This window comes from Pectinophora gossypiella, chromosome 8 (genome assembly GCF_024362695.1).
Source record: "Pectinophora gossypiella chromosome 8, ilPecGoss1.1, whole genome shotgun sequence".
Classification (NCBI taxonomy): domain Eukaryota; kingdom Metazoa; phylum Arthropoda; class Insecta; order Lepidoptera; family Gelechiidae; genus Pectinophora; species Pectinophora gossypiella.
In genome coordinates, this window is record NC_065411.1 from 11,554,064 (window position 1) to 11,571,239 (window position 17,176).

The 17,176-nt window shown below is 37.5% G+C and overlaps 2 protein-coding genes across 3 annotated transcripts in view; both read right to left on the reverse strand.

Moving 5' to 3' along the window:
- Positions 1–17,176, reverse strand: part of LOC126368667 (28S ribosomal protein S23, mitochondrial) — a 95,886-nt gene that overhangs the window by 45,224 nt on the left and 33,486 nt on the right. The gene's annotated exons all lie outside the window — the stretch shown is intronic.
- The window catches only part of LOC126368655 (uncharacterized), a 45,316-nt gene that overhangs the window by 9,317 nt on the left and 18,823 nt on the right, over positions 1–17,176 (reverse strand). The window contains exons 1-2 of one of the 2 annotated variants that reach the window (XM_050012743.1): positions 6,537–6,691; positions 2,021–2,100 (exon numbers count right to left, since the gene is read on the reverse strand). In XM_050012743.1, coding sequence (XP_049868700.1) covers positions 2,021–2,100; positions 6,537–6,543 — 87 coding nt within the window. In that variant the 5' untranslated portion in view covers positions 6,544–6,691. Of the gene's footprint in view, positions 1–2,020; positions 2,101–6,536; positions 6,692–17,176 lie in introns of those variants that run through there. The other variant, XM_050012744.1, reaches the window with a different exon arrangement.

Genomic DNA, 17,176 nt, shown 5'->3' on the forward strand with positions numbered 1-17,176 from the left:
ATAACGCCATTAAATGTAGATTGTCGTTGGGTTTTTAAAATATCTCATCACACTGCTGCAAACTAGTTTTTGTTTTAATTAAAATAGGTCGTGTTTGGTCACCGACTCACAGTTTATAGATGACGTTGGATAAAGGGAAGCGTTACTCGGGCGTAAACTTAAGTCAACGCTAGATTTAGGCATTGTATGTATGTATGTGAGAAGCTTGAGTGACTTTGGAGTCGCGCTTAGGGCACGATAAGCAAAGTCAGATTGACTTTGCAACTTAAGACGTGTGGTGAGAAGTCAAACAGGAAATTATAGGAGTTGTAAGGGCCCGTTCATTTCGTGCTCTAATAACCAAACGCGTTTCTGAACGAACCGACGGGGCTAATGAGCGTGCGAATATGAAATCGCATGCATCGCACCGCGACGGATGCGTTCAGAATATCGTCTCAGTATTTTTGGAAGGGAAGCGACGGAAGCGGCGTCTGGCGACGGTTTTTGCCTGTGAATAACAATAATACATCACCACCCGTCTCATGGCCGCCCTGCAAGAGTATGTATAAGTAAGACAGTGGCCTCCGAGAATCCAGAACTACTTCGTTGCACCATTACTATGAATTATGGAAGGGTATAGGTATTATGACAGCGGTCTCGAAGATCTAAACTCAAAGTTAAGTCTTCTAATTTGCGCCCTACGTCATATGCATAGTCTTACTGAAGAAGGTTAGACAGTGCCCCCAAACTACAGAATTGCGTGATAACTTGATCCTATAAACTGGCTTAAATTATTAGGACGTTGTCGGTTAGTTCATTCATACCCATTAAGACAAGTTGTTGTAGTTAATCTAGAGTACCGCAAATGAATTAATTCCGGGAAATTTGGATTAAAACAGAACATAACATCACACTGTATCAACGAAGGGTTAGGCGGAGGTGTATAGTATATGTATATGTATACCTACTCCTCGCCAGCTATGTTTATGTCCTATAATAGGGGGCGAACCTATTGCCATTAACGGGCACAAATCCTGGAAACCACGACCATAATTTTGAATTCTATACTTACCGATAAAGTTACGTTCAAATATCACTAATACGCAATCTCTAAATACTCTTCTTTCAACCATTAGTGGTGTGATTAATAGATGACTTGTGAGGAAAACCTAAAACTTTAACATCAAAGATCAGTAGGTAGTACTTACTGATAGTGCTAGAATAATTTATATTTCCTATTTTTATCCCCAGTTAAAAAAGTATTAACCTTATGCGTGCTACTGACTTTAGTATTCACTTCCCTTTAGCAGGTTTATTTGTTCTTTGGTGGTCTTACCAAAGTGAAAGTGGGTTTAGTGCATTTGATTTTTGCTTCAATAAGTCTCGAGTGGGGTCCTTCATCGTCATGCACATGTATATGCAGTTTTAAAGGTTGCCCGCACCCAGGGACTTGTTTTAGTAATGGGCTTATCTCGTCCAAGTTAAATGGTTTTACTAATTTGTATCCTCCTTTGTGTGTTCATGATTTATTCGCATGTTCTTGTCAATTTACAAAAAGCTTTGGAATTTTACGTAAGAAACAGTTCTTTATTAGCTTTGTTGAAATGTTGAATAAAGTTTTTGCAAGGGATAGCCTAGAGGTTTGTCGACGTAAAGATGTCTTTAATATCGTTTTTGTGTAAACATGTTTCGTGATTCACATCCGAAATTTGATTTTTGTTATTACATTTTTTAACTCCCAATCTAGGTAAGCGAACCGTCCGTATTACGATATGGAGGTAATACGGACATTTCTGGCTAGAATGTGATAATGTGAACTTCCAATCTCTCTCAATTATAAAATTCTTAAGATGTTATGATTGCTGCTTATCGACACCATGGTTATCACCTCGTGCGGGTTGAAGGTCGAAAATCGATCTCATAAGTACATAGCCATTATTATTTTAGCACGTGCAATACAAACGTTGTAGTTTTTATAAAATAATACAATCGATAATAACATGAGTAACGTACGAGAAGTATCAAGAGAGAGGAGGCTTACCTTGAAAGGAGACGCGCGTCGTTCGCCGGTCACATTATAGCCGGCGTGCTGGCTCGCGCGGCGCGGGCTGCGTGTGCGCACTGCAATAACGAACACATGGCTTAATATTGCACTATTGTAGCCGTAACATGGAGCTCGTATATCGGCCCGACGAGATATTTTAAATAATAGAGTTGCTTTGTTTATCACATCACATAGTCGGACCAGACCAGCGACATCGTTGCAAGGGCGGGAAAGTTGTGGATGAGGATAGCGCAGGACCGGAAAGGATGGTGTAAAATGGAGGAGGTCTAGCTGTACCCAGCATTGGCATGATGCGGGCTTATTGATGATATCACGTAGCCAATAGCGTTGGTTCATATATTGCAACGCGCGCGATATAGGTATTGTGTGCAGCATGCTACAGGTACTGTTATCACGATGACTAAGGGTATAAGTGCGTCTGTACTGGGACAGGACAATGACTAATACTTTTAAATCAATATATTTGCGTGATTTGCTTAAGTTTTATTCCGGCCCCTGGAAACTAGGTAAGTAGCAAACTGAGAAGTAAACCTTGAAGAGGATATGGATACTATGCGAACTGAACGTTTGTGTATATGAAATTGAATAGGCTCTCTAAGACCAACCGACCTCAATTTTGAGGTTTCGCATGACCACTGTTATAACTAACTGCTATGCTAACTGCTAAAAGCAACTACATCGCTGTCCGATCGTCGACGAACCATCAACTGAGTCGTGTACTAGGTTCAAGATAAATTATGAAATTCTGATTACTAAATAAAGACAGATCTAAAACTAACGAAAAACATTTTCTTTTTTTTATTTAACTTAAGTATAATGAATATTAATTAAGAAAATCGTAATAATAAGTCAGACATTTTATCACGTTTTTCTATGATGTCACAGTGTGCTTTTTCGTACGAATTGCATAGTAATTTCGTGTTTTGACGTTTAGAAAAAAGTAATTGATTTGACTAGTTTGAAACTAGCCTACTATAAAATCGACACTAGCGCTCGTGGCGGCGTGATCTTAAACTATTTATAGTTTGACAGTTTTCTTTGAAAACCTAGATAAAGAGTTTATTGTTGTGGAAGCTTGGCAGATGACAGTACTTTAGAGAATCACATTGCTGATCATTCTATTTCCTTACTTAGTTATACTCTTATAAGTTATCACTTATCAGGCGAGAATGCATGAAGACTGATGAAAGTGGCAGAAGCGAAAGTGATGTAAGTGGAATTCCGTGCTCTCTGCCTACCCCAATGGGAAATAAGCGTGATCTTATATATATCTGATGTATGTTATAAGTTCCAGCTCAAACAAATCAGTGGGTACGTTTTCCACGGAGTGAACGGTAGCGATTTCTCCCTATATTTCACAAGTTCCTCGTGTCCTAGAGACATGGTTGGTCTGGAACGCTTTCTACTAATATCTGTGTGATGTACCGCGTAGAATCTCGCGGTGCAACATAGCAATGCAACGTTGGCACACAAACTGCATGAAAGTGGACCGGCCGGCACAACCCGCCAAAACGGTCGGTTGGTTGGCACACGACAGCCGATCATTAGACAACGGTGAAGTGACAGGTAATTGAATGAAGACTCCCTTTATGACGTCATAAAACGTCTACTTGTTTAATACAATACAAGATGCTTTATTGCACATAAACACAACATTAAAAAAACAATGAGGGATTTTCCAGATTACGTTACTTAAAAAAATATTGATGGCGAAAGAATATAGATGTTCAGATTTTACGTGATAATTATTAATTACCTTTTTGTTAATGTTCGGGGTACCTATATAATTATTAATACTTAATAGTATTATTAATGCTAAAAATGTAATACTTATAACAATTGTTGCTTGATATTTTGATCTTACGTACTTATCGAATTATGTACTGAATTATGTTTCACTTAGTTTGATCAGAATTATTATTCTGATTATTATGGTTGTAATGAGACAAAAGTTACGTCTGTCTATGTAGAAGGTTAAACAGGAAAATCTCTACACCTATATTTTTTTTGGGGAACGTAGCCTGGATAGTCCCTCATTAAAAAGTGGCAAGAGAAACATGATCGGCGGCCTGATTACGAAATACTATTTATTCTTAATAATTATTACTTATTCTTAGTTCGATGCCTTACGTTTAAAAGTTAAAGCGTGACATTTAAAAGTTTATTTAGCGAGAAAAATCGTTTTGCTAATAGACTTGTTATCGCCGTTCCCAGGAATGTCCCCACTTTGTGAGCGTTCCCAGCACTTAAAAGGCGCGAAACTTATGTAAAAAGAGCTTTATTATCTAACCTTTAGGCAGATTAGACCAGAGTACAAGAAAGAACAATTTGAAAAAGAGAAACCCACTTTGGGAATTTGTTATATTAGCTATAGTTCATAGTTCATTTACGTTGTAAGTAGGACTCCTTTTATGGGCTAAATCTAGAGAATGATAGAGATAGAGCTTAGAGTGACGAGTTGAAAGAAATCAGATAGGCATTACACCTGTATGTCTTAAGGAGTAAAAAGCTTTTAACATACAATCTCCAGTATTCAACTATTATGTCAGGAAAATCGGGACTTACCTATAAAGGTATAGAGTCAAATTCTCGAGTTATGTAAAGTTAGTTACAAAACTCAAATCTATTAACCTTGACTCGATAGTCTCAAAGACATAGTACAAATAAAAGAAGCGATACTTATTCTACAAAACAAAAGCGCATCCCGTTCAAGATTAGCCGTCAGCCGGTGGACAAAGGCAGTGTCAATTCGTTTAATGGTGAATGTGGTGAAGGTAGGCAGAATATAAACACTCGCGCGGTCCCGAGAATCTACTCATGAATGCTGTTCGATCACTAGTATCATTGTTTCAGGAACAAAGACTGTTAGGTTTCTTCTTAAGGTGCTCCCGTATCGGTGTTTATAACAGTTTTGTAGCAAAACTTTAAAGCACTGTTCTCAGGCACTGTTGGAGACTAAACGATGGCAAACTGGCAAAGTACTCAGAATACTTTAAAGTTTTGCTACAAAACTGTTCCCTCAGGAGAGATGTATTAAAAACGAACGATCGAAACGATCCTTTCAAAATTTTGATAACCTATATCTATATGATACACACTTCCGTATTACCTACTCTAGTTCTATTAACGTTTCATTTAGTTCTATTATCTTTTTTATATTGTTATGTAAATGTGTCTCATTCATTGCGGAGAGCTACTGTAAAGATCCATTCTCTCACATCTGCTCATCTTTTTATCTTCAGATGTGTTCTTTCATAAGAAAGCAGTTATTTGTGTTAAGGATAGAAAGAAAGTACGATATCGTAGGTACCTTTACTTCATGTTAAGAAGCACATAAAGTTGGTAGGTATGATATTGAGTAGGTATACGTATATGCAAGAACTAAACTCACTAATAGACATATTAATATCTTTGTGCTTTGAAATACTCCACGTGCCAAATTAATCAGTTCATATGATGACGTTGATTAAAACTTAATCATACGAGTCAACCACGCATTACTATTATTTTGGATTAATTGAAACTATTAATGCAAATGAAATACCAGTCATGTGAATAGAATCGGGTGTAATTGGATGAGCAAGCAATCATTGAACAGTAAGTTTACAACGTTTAGGTTAGTCCCAGTAAAAAAACATACAATTCAATTAGAAAAACTGTGTACCTACATAGAATTTATCCAAGTATGTAATAACAGTATAATCATTCCCAGTCACGGGGCGTGAAAGCAAAACATGGGCCGTTTGTTTAAAAACATTGTGTGCAAATTTGTATCGATAAAACCAAATATGTACGTGTCTCGTGTTATTGGCATCGGTGCTTGTGCGTTTGTTTACGCGATTCCCACAGATGGATCTACACAATACGTTATAATGATAGCTGTGCGCAGTGTGCGCGCCTGTACATGACATGGGAGCCCGTAAACGAGCTAGTGTTGGTATTGGTAAAGACACCCTAGGTGCCATACAAGTTGCTAAGTTATCTACAGGAATCCACACCGATCACGAATGGACCACGTTTCGCAAGCGACATTTGTTGTATTTACAAACCCGGAAGCTATTTGTGTAACTAAACTAAGAGAGAGGACTCAACAAGACACCAAAGTTTATTAAGAACTCATTCGAAAGATGGAAGACGTTTTCAATTTACAGAGAAATGAGAAATGGAACGAACGGAGTCAAGATAGAAGAGATGCTAATTAGATGTATACTCGCTGACCTAAGGGCATTTACTGATACAATAGAGACGTAGTATTTATTTTATTGATTAGTAATACAACCGAGCGTGTGGGACATAATGCATTGCCAAATAAAGAGCTTTGGAATGCGATATTTACAATAAGATAATTCAAATCGCTGCGAAATTACTCACGCTCCGCATGTTAGCACTGCAATGCATTTTGCATCACCTGCTGCTAAAAACATAAACAAAACCAAGATGCAAACGCAATTGAATGATAACAAAGTATGAAATCGTTCGTCGAATGATTTACCTTGCATTGAGAATTGTGTTGCTTATTACAGTCGAAGGAACTTTAGTTTTTCCTTTCTGCTCCAATAGGCACTGTGTATATTTGTCTTTCTAAAACTGCCGGAATGTTGCGGGCCCTCGCTAGTACACACTGACCCAGATCCTTCCATTACGCACGCAAATGATGGACTAACGGACACACAACGCCGTTTCCCTATTTATCATTTGGATAATGTTTTTCATTTAATTAATTTTCAGTACCTACGCATTGCTGCGTCAAGAGGACCGGGTTGGGTGACATCGTTACATACAGTATTTACATGTATCTGAGGCACGAGAGTAATTATTGAATGATAACTTTTTTATGAGAGCAGAGGTTGCTTGATAAGAATGCGGTAGGTATAAGAAAAAGAAAAGAAAATAAACTACAAACGAAAACAGTTTAGTCATGCTCGGATGTTTAGAAGGAAATTAGCGTTAACCTCGGAACAAATGTTACTGATAAGAACGAGATTCTAGTTCTTAGTGCTCCGTGCTCAAACAATCGCGGTGCTAACCGTGTTTTATGATAAAGCCAACCGAATGTTATAGTTCACTAGTATCAAAGGATTTATTCACACAAAAGGCACATTTGAATTGTTCTGTATAACATTAAGCGAAAATTTATCAATTTAACATTAGTGACCCATGCCTTAGTGTTGTTTTGCGTGATATTGTATGATTTGCAGAAGAGGTTTGTCATTGTTTCAAAATTTTCCACAGAATAATCAGTTGAAATACTTACTATTATTTGTTATATATTGTAATGGTACTTATTTCACTGATTCTCTATTACACTCTAAAGTCAACCAGGTATCACCGCCACTCTACAATTAGCAGTAATTACGACAGCTATTAACTTTTACGAGAAATACGGAATTGAATTCGCGTATGTTCGTAAAGGTTATCTGATTTATGTATGAATATGCATGTATGTAGGTCGTCAATGGTCGGGTACAATGTCGCTTTATAACGTTGAAAATAAATAAAGAATGAAAAGCAATTACGCATAAGGTCCGGTAGGCGGGGGTATCGTATGAGATTTACCTTAGTGCTCGAAGAGGCGCCTACATTGATATATTGCACTATTAAGGGTGTTATTTCTTGGATGTTTTTTTTCCGTGGTGTACAAAATATCATCTAATTGCTTGATCAAGATTTTTTGTCCTTGTCTTACACAGTGAACGCGGTGAAGAGGTATATCGGTGAGATCCCTGTAACTGTAGGACCTAACTAAAGATTTTCTCTCTCTATTACAGTGGAATCTGTTTTATTTGGAACTACTACTTACTCTTCTTTGTTCCTATCGTGTACTTATACATGTATAAAAGGAAGGCACCCTAAGGGCTCTATTTGATTATGACGGCTTGGTGGTGTCACTACGGTTACGCCACCAATAAAATGTATGCAGTTATATGACGGGAACCTCACCTAGTTAATTTCCCGCTGGTGGCGCAACCGTGGTGCACTAGTGAGATAGGCCCCTAATACTCTCGAGAAAGTTGATTTTCTCGCCGTTTCTTTTTAATTTAGACATAATCGTAAAACTTAAGAGATATTGTTACATAAAATTTTACGCGATTGTTTAAACCGTGAGAGGGTGTAAAAGAAGCATACTGTGCGGTTTATGAGGAACAACATAATGTAAAGCATCGTAAAAAAGTTTGTACAAGATCCGGCAACTTTTACGGACTTACCACTTACTTAGTTTTATTTTTAATTCTACTTACATATTTTTTAAATTTCTTTACTTATATTTTATTTTTGCCTTTATTCTATGCTCATTGTCTTATTAACACGGAGTTGCCCGTGCATCTTAGGATGTTCCTTATTTCATTGTATGGTAAAGTATATTGGCTTGGTTTGCTTGTTATTAAATCATCTATTGCGTATAATATTTGACAAATAATTAATCCCGTTTTAGCTTTCTGAGCAGCCACAAATATCTACACCGTCTCATGTGTTGGTATACCTACAGTTATGTAACTATCTAGGTACCTACCTACGGGTGTTGAACCTATACAATCATTTCATATACAATACAAGTACTTATGTTAATTTTCCTTCATATTAATGAGTTTCTTTTTAACGAGCCAATGTACACTGCAACAGTGTATTAAGCACAAGGTTATATATTGGAAATTAAAGTTACTAGGAGCAGTCGGGGACTTAATTGCAGAGTTACGTTACGTGAATGAAAAAGTATAGTAGAGCAGGTTTGCATGGTGTCTTATCATTTTAAGTAGGATAAAACAATGAATGTATTTCTTGTCGTGCAATATTGTAGATTTGTTTCGGATAACAACTTGGCCAAAAATTTAAATTACATACCAACTAACTGTAGTTACGTATCTCTAATGGTTTATATATTTCCATAGCTTACGGAAATTTTCAAAGTTGAAGTTACGGGCTCGAATATGGCTAGATATTCTACTGTGCTGCACTATTAGTAGGTACTTAAGTAAAAATGCGTGAATAAAATCCCTCGGAAGTTTCAGATTACAATTCTCAAAGAAAACAGGCGCTGGCATGGAATTCCACACCTAAGCGCATTCTAATTTAAAATAGGTACTTATTCTAATTTGTTAACTAGCAGTTTCCGAACACATATTTTCATTACATATTTTTCAGATTTACGTATTGTGATGACGTAGGTCCATCATAGTAGTAGGTAATGCTATCTACGTACCCGATATTATCCGTACAATGCGAGCATCAATATTATACGTATATAGTATATATGTGGTATATATGTAGCATCAATAGTATATAATGTATTACACGAGGCTACTTGCAGATATGCAGTGCTATGCAATGCTGGTTATCCAGTATCACCAGTATGCAATACAGAACACAAATCCATATTCCCAAATATTCAACCAGTCCGTATAGGGGAATGTATGAACACAATTTTGGAATATTTCGAGTTCGAATTACCGCGCACAAATATGTCGATGGAGTTAAAATCACTGCTGAAATGTTAGGTCAGATATTACTTATTTGGATTATATTTATGAGTCAGAGTAGGCTGAATATGTATTGGCGACCTTAATCGTGAAGGTAAAGCGTACAAAATGATGTAGGGTAAGTAGGATAGATAAATCGTAGGACGATTTTATTCTGTCGTCAGTTTTCAAGTCACCAAGTTTCAGTCGCTAAGACTAGTCAAGCATTCATGGTTATTATTTATTTGGTAACTGTTCTACACCGAAGAAGGGTGTTCGTATTTGCCAAGTTCGTATTCTCAATTTAGGGTACTTAAGTAATTATAGTGATTGTCGCTTCTATAAAAAGCCGGACCTGTCAAATCTTCAGGTTAGGTAAGCGAACCTTGTGAATAACGGGATAATGCTAGGGAGATGATGATGATGAAGTAATTATAGCTGACAGAGCGTTCAATTACACTATCAGTCCGGTGCGAATTAAGAATACTTACCTTGGCTTTAAATGCAAGGCACATCCTACTAACATCCTGATCTCAAACAAACCATAGGAAACAGCCACATGCTTGTTACAAGCGCATTCTAAGCGCGTCGTGGTCGCCGTATCAAATCGCTCGCCCGATCGCAATGCTTCCTTAGCGAACTGTGCTCCTAGAACAAGTCAGTTTACTATTCATGAAAGTTGCTCCTGAGCCTGCGACAAGAATGTCAACTGGCGCCACAAGATTATACACTCGCACATGTACGCTATTTAACGAGGATTAGATAGCTTTATACGATCATTGTATTAGAACAAGCCGTTTTGTTGATGTGTATACAATCTTTTTGTTACGCACTTCGCGTTGCAAAGGTACGAGAATAACAATAGCTGACCCTATCAGAAAAATATCATATTAGTGAGTCTTTGTCAAGAGAAACTGGATGAAAATTTATTTCCGAAGGCCGTAACGTTGCGTAATAAGGGTTACATGTTATTGTGGTTGGGAACGGGCACATAATTAAAATGGAAAATTTGATGGCTGACATATTACATTCGTAAAACTTTAAGTCCCAGAGGAAACACGTGGCATTTAATTGACCTTTGTGTATATTCGAAGTGTCATTCTCAGCTTGGCTGAGTAGTAATAAATTGCCTAGTAGGTATCTATAAAATGTGGGATTGAATTTATACGTCCAATCTCCACCACGTGTTCTCCTCACATAAACTTAGATAAAGCCGGTGCAAAAAAGCAAAGAAACGTACAAGAGCTCTCGGAGCAATCTAAATTGTTCTGCTGAGAATAAAGATGAAACAAAAACACGTTCGCGAATGATAAACTTTGTATAATACAGCACAGTACCGCAGTCAGGACATATACTATTTCAGCGCCCTCACTTAACTAAAGTATTGCATATTTTGTCTTTAAGTGCATCAAACCTTATCTTGATAGTTTTTAGAAAGTGATTATCACTGATTAAATTGCGCTTCCACAAAATAAAATAAATGCAATCTTCAAATATCTATCTGAATTCATCTCTGTCTATGCCACAAAACATCAAAACAGTGGTACACAGAATATACGAAAAACTTAACTGTTCTATTCACTGTTGTGTTAATAGTAATGATTGGCTGCAGATAAAATCTGGGCATTACCAATAATCACGTATAATCAGGAAGTGTCTGTTATCTCAGATCGTAAGGTTAATGTTCGGATCATCTTTGATTCATCTCCACGGTAAATTGAATAAGCATAATATTATACATACTTACAATAATAATGCTTGTGGTATATTATTAACGCATGATTCTCTGTACTTCACTAGCGCGTGAAGAGAAAATGAGTTCTATAGACTTTTTACTGGATACTGTTGATGAAGCGAACTATCATATATTATATATCAAAAAGGTACCTCAGTGTTATTCGTTAATTTACTTACAATAACATACTGGATTTATAATTTAAATGTTTATGAATATTAGTGATGTAACGTTTTGAAAGGATGGCGTTCGATTAGGCTGATCGTCGTTGCCTCTAATTAAAATTCAATCAACCCGTGAAATAGTCTAGATAATCACGAATGTTTATGTAAGTAGGTCTAATGAGGGACCTAGTGTAGGATATTTTGCAAGTGCATTGAAAATTCTAAGTCAGTATGAGGCAAGATCCTGTTAGGGCGGAGCGATTACAGCACCGCGCTATGCGCTTCACTTTTACTCGTGCCATATTCAACAACACCATTATTATGTCAGGCATCTATTCATTATATCACATTGATACTTGTGTTTCAGCTGCCAAAGACGATAACGCAAAGCAATATGGACCAATTTCCATTAAAAGATGAGTGTCAAATTGGAAACTTTTTGTAGACGCCCGCGCATTTCTCGAGGAATTGTGATGAAACATGTTCATTTCGGACAAAAACCTCCGCTGAGCGTGGTCCGGTCAACGTACTTGAACTTGGCATTGGTACAGTTACATGAAGATGCAATTTGGAGGACAATTCACTTTGTTGGGACGGTCTCATGAATATCTTTTATAATATTAACAGCCTATAGACTGTTACGGATAACAATGATGATATTCTTATGATATAATATTAAAGGCATCAAAGGCATGTAGTAATATATAATCGTAATCGGTAGCGGTTTCACTTTCGTTAGCATCGATAAGTCAGTCGATTATCGATTCCGTGGACAGGACGTCACGTCGCAGCTTCCGCGTCACTCCCTTGACAGCGCACAATGCGCACGCACCTTTACTTTCCATTATTCTTCAATAATGACTGAGCAACGATACTAATTAATGTTCAAACTCATTTTAATTTTAAATTTTCTGTAATGATTGGACCGTGGGCGCAAACTTTCTCTGATTTGTCAAATTTCGTCACTGTTGTGTTATAGTTGGTCGTTTTAATCGCATTTGGTTGATGTCTGACGGCGTAGAGCATCGAGTCACGTCCGTTTGTTCCGGCATCCTTTTCCGCTGATTTGGTATTGGTTGTAGACGATGTAGTACTCGTTTCCTTTTAACCTTTAAACAGTTGTGGTCGAATGTTTTCATTATTAATTTGAAGATACCAAGCGTTTCTGAGCGTACCTATCAAGAACAGAACTGCTCTACTGCGATTTGGTGATCGAGGTGTCTAGATATTACAGATGTCATCACCTGTTGAATTTTATGAGAGACGTGTTTTCAAGGGTTGCAAAATTGTACATAACCCCGAGATATCTTTTTACAAGTCAGCCTGGTGCCAAGCCATTTGGTCGTCTGTTATTATACGCCCACTTTCAAGTGTTGTCGCTTTGCAGGTCTTTCTGAGATCTTGACATTATTGCCAGTGACACCCATTGAGAATCCGTCTTGTCCACCCACTAGCCCTTTGCTTTATCGTTGTTCACCTAAATTTTTCCTTTTTCCTCTTGTCTCCGCGAATGAGACATGGCTCTGCACGGAGACTGAACGTGGCATTTAGAGGTCTACGTTTGCCCGTGACCTTTGTTGAGACTTCAGGTCCGGAAGCAACATGTTGTTTATTGAGAAGTGCTTTGTGAGAGCTAATATAACTTTTGTGTTAATTATATCATTTTATTTAAGTACGTAGTTGAACGAGTGTTAACTTTATCCCGCTAATAGATACATATACATTACTGAACACATTTGCGTTAGCAAGTTCCTCTATGAGATGTAGATTCTCTATAAATGCGCTCATATTTATTACCAAATAATTTATAACTTTACTGTACTTACTTAGGAGTATAAATAGATATGCATCTTTGATCGTTGTACCATTGCCGGCTGCAAATCTGAGGGTCGTCAATCAAGTTGCGTAAGCACACGTTCTTAGATCACCATCCACGCAATGGAATTTAACTAGATTTGTTTGTGTTTATATACTGATTGGCTTTATTTACGATTTCATATTTTGAAACTAATTAGCTACATAGATAACTTCTAAGCAAAATAAACCTTGGGTTTCAGTTTTAGAAGGCAATTTTGTTAGTGGGTATATGAATTATATGCATGTTTATTGGTGTGAATCGTGTAAAGCATTATATTTTTATTTTATAAAATGAAGTAATGTCTCGCTAGAATACTGATGACTCGCTTACGTGTTGTCATCAAGAGTAATGTATTCTAAAGGAAAGGTTTTTATTTAATAAGGAATTTATAACAAAATCTTGTTTTTTTTTTAATTTTCATTACAAACGTAATCAATATCCCGTTTTTTTTTTACGTGACTTATTGTAGATTTGCCGCAGATGGCATTAACTACTTGGCCGGACAAATGGGGAGCGCTGAAGGCTCTCACCCGGAAATATCCCGTTAAGCTTAATAAGCCATATACTAGCAAATATATTATTGCAGATTGTATGTATAGGTCGATCCAGATAATGATACGATTTAATAACTTTATAAAGAATAATAAACAAACTATTGCAGTTGTAATCATTATAACTACTTGAATAAAAATCAAGTAACTGGTTTGGTTATAAAACATGCGCTATAAGAACTCTACAGATTTGCAAGAATTCACCGCAAATGCACATAAAATGTTACATTAGTGTACCAATAAAACATAACTGACAACTGTTCAAATTGAGTGGAGTCATTAACTCAAATTGATCGTTAGAACCAGTCGCAATACTAAAAAATGATTTAATACTTATTTACAGGCGCAGTCTCAACTTCAACATACTTCAAACATGATAACAAAATCAGAGATGAAATCTTTGAACAGAACAACTCGTATAAGCGGATTTTGTCGATGATTGACAAAAAATATAACTACGACAATATCTAAGTAAACATGAGATAATATTAATATTGTAACGAGTATCGTCTCGAGATGTGATTTCCCATTCTGAAGTAAGAATATCCAAAACGATTAGTAGCGTGTAACGTTCTAAGTAAGCAGTTCGATCCTCAAATGTATACCTACTAAGTATTTCATTAATCCAAGTGTGGATAGAAGATATAAAGTAACGAATTATAACTGTGTATTTCATTGGCTCTATTTCTGATATTACCCTAAAAAACGTAAAAGCAAGTCAAGTACTTTTAGCCTTCACACGATTTTTTGAGCCCATAGTCTATTCTTAGAAGTTTGACGCACTTTGTGAAAAAAGATAGTTTTGGCATCAATCCATACTAACGAGTTGTACGTCTGTAAGGAGATTTGTTTTTCATAATAGTACCATTTTACTTACACACAAATATAAGTACATAAAACCGTCTAGCGCATAAATCTCATAACCACTCTTTGTATACCTATACGTGTGACGAACAACAGACTAGATAAAGTGGATTGATGAGGTAGAACACCCCGGACATACATACATGCATACATAAACTCACGCTTATTTCCCACCGGAGTAGGCAGAGACTATGGAATTCCATTTGCTTCGATCCTGATATATTTCCCTTGCCTTCTCCGCATTCATCAATCGTTTCATAGACGCACGCCGGTTCAGAGCCACTCCGCCGTGTGCCGCCTAACGCGTATATACGAGTGAGACCAGACTGTCCGCGCACTCTTTTTTTTTTGACGTGACTTATTGTAGATTTGCCGCAGATGGCATTAACAACTTGGCCAGACAAATGGGGAGCGCTGAAGGCTCTCACCCATGAAGGCTCTCACCCACGTCCGCGCACTCTCCTTTACTCCTTAGCGGTTTTCGGACCTTTAGACTAAAGCTAATGAAGACCCAGAGGGGGTTAGGTAAGTTTAGCGCGGCGACGCCCCATACAAAATGATGCGGGGCGGCGAATTATCATTCTATACGTAGTATTATTTTTTATTGTATAGAGGTAGGTAACAACCGCTTATGTAAGTCCGTAGTTCGGTACCGTTGTTGGTAGATTTCTGTATGAAAGACTACTAACTCGAACATTACAATACAATGGCGGCAAGAACGCTCCCGGTGCCGCCTCTGTGTGCATTCGCCTTTTTTTCCATTCATTTTGCCCATCATATAGGATGCGGGATAATAGGCAGCACGGACCAAATGGCGGTGGCGATGAAAAGCATGACTTACAAAAAAAAAAACTAAACTAAAAAGAAAATACTAAGTCATTCTTTTATCGCACACCATGCATGGCACGTTACTTATAATTTGACTTAGTTCAATGTAACTGTACTCGTTTCGTTTGTTAATTAAAGTTAAATGGACTTCATTAGCACACGTTACTTGAATAACAGTCTCTACGTAATCCCACCTAGTAATTGACTTAGTGCACAGAATTCATTAAAGAAGCTTAACTCAATATTCTTCTTTCTACACTTGGATTAATGAAATACTTATTACGTTTACGGATCGAACTGCTTACTTAGAACGTTACACGCTTTAATACATTACTGTTGAATAGTTCTGGATATATTGTAGAACTTTCTTTTATAATATTGTTTATATTCCTAAAATTATATTTATTTCAGGTTCAGTTATTAATTTTTGAAAAATAACAATACGTCACAAATACAAACATAAAAACTAGTCATTAAATAACCCGCCCCGCACTGTTCCCGGAGCAAAGGTCCACAACACTAGCCGCATTACCGCGCTGAATGGCAATGGCCAGCCTTTGGACCAGGAACGAGCCGGAGCGGGAGTACTGTAGAATGGGAAATTACATCTCGAGTCGATAGGCCCCAATCCTTATCTATGGCAAATACCCAAAAAAAGATACGTGACGGCCTCTGCGGTCCATTGGTTGGGCGTTGATTCGAATCCCGATGAGAATATACCCCATAAATCACTAATAATCCCTACTTCGGTTAGGACATTACATTCTCATCACCCGATTGTCCGAAAGTGAGATTCTTTGTGCTTTAGAGGGCACATTAAACAGTCGGTCCCGGCTACTATTTACTTAAGTAATGTAGTCGTTACGAGAGCTATGTCAGGAGCCTTTGGCGGTTCAATAGTAACTCTGACACCAGGGTTAATGAGGTCAGTCGATCAATCTTCTTCTTATCGTGTGGGTTACTTAATGTAAGTAAGTAGTCGTTACATGAGCCATGTTAGGGGCCTTTGACGGCTCAATAATAACCTTGACACCAGGGTTGATGAGGTTGGGAATTCACCTCACAACCCACACGATAGAAGAAGAAGATCGTGTGGGTTGTGAGGTGGAATACCAACCTCATCAACCCTGGTGTCAGGGTTACTCGTGTGGACCGAACCACACGAGAGAAGAAACCCAAATGTAAATAAAAGACGTGACTTATGCATATCTCCTACGAATACTAACTCCGTTGATGAGTGCAGTCTAGTGGTACTAAACCTACGAATTTTACTGGCACAACAGTTTCCAAAGGCTCAACAACAATTAGCAATAAGTAACACTTAAAACTTAACGCTTACACTGATGTAGGCAGACGGTGGAAGTACTGGCATGGATGGGCTCAGACGTATGTAGTGAGAACGGCTTCAATTCAGAATAAAGCAGGAAGTTGGTCTTAAATATGTTCGGGATAATCTCGAAAACTACTGAATGGATTTGCAAGCAGCTTTTACTGTTATGATCGCTTTTCTCTAAGACTATAGGTATAGAATAAGGAAAACGTATAGAACGGTAACTCTTCGCCGCGCATCAATTCGCATCAAGCATTGACTTTACCCCCTTTAAAGCTTACTTTAGTCTTAAATGGCTTTAATCCTCTAAGGAGTAAAAGGGAGAGAGCTCGAACTGTGTCTCGCTTG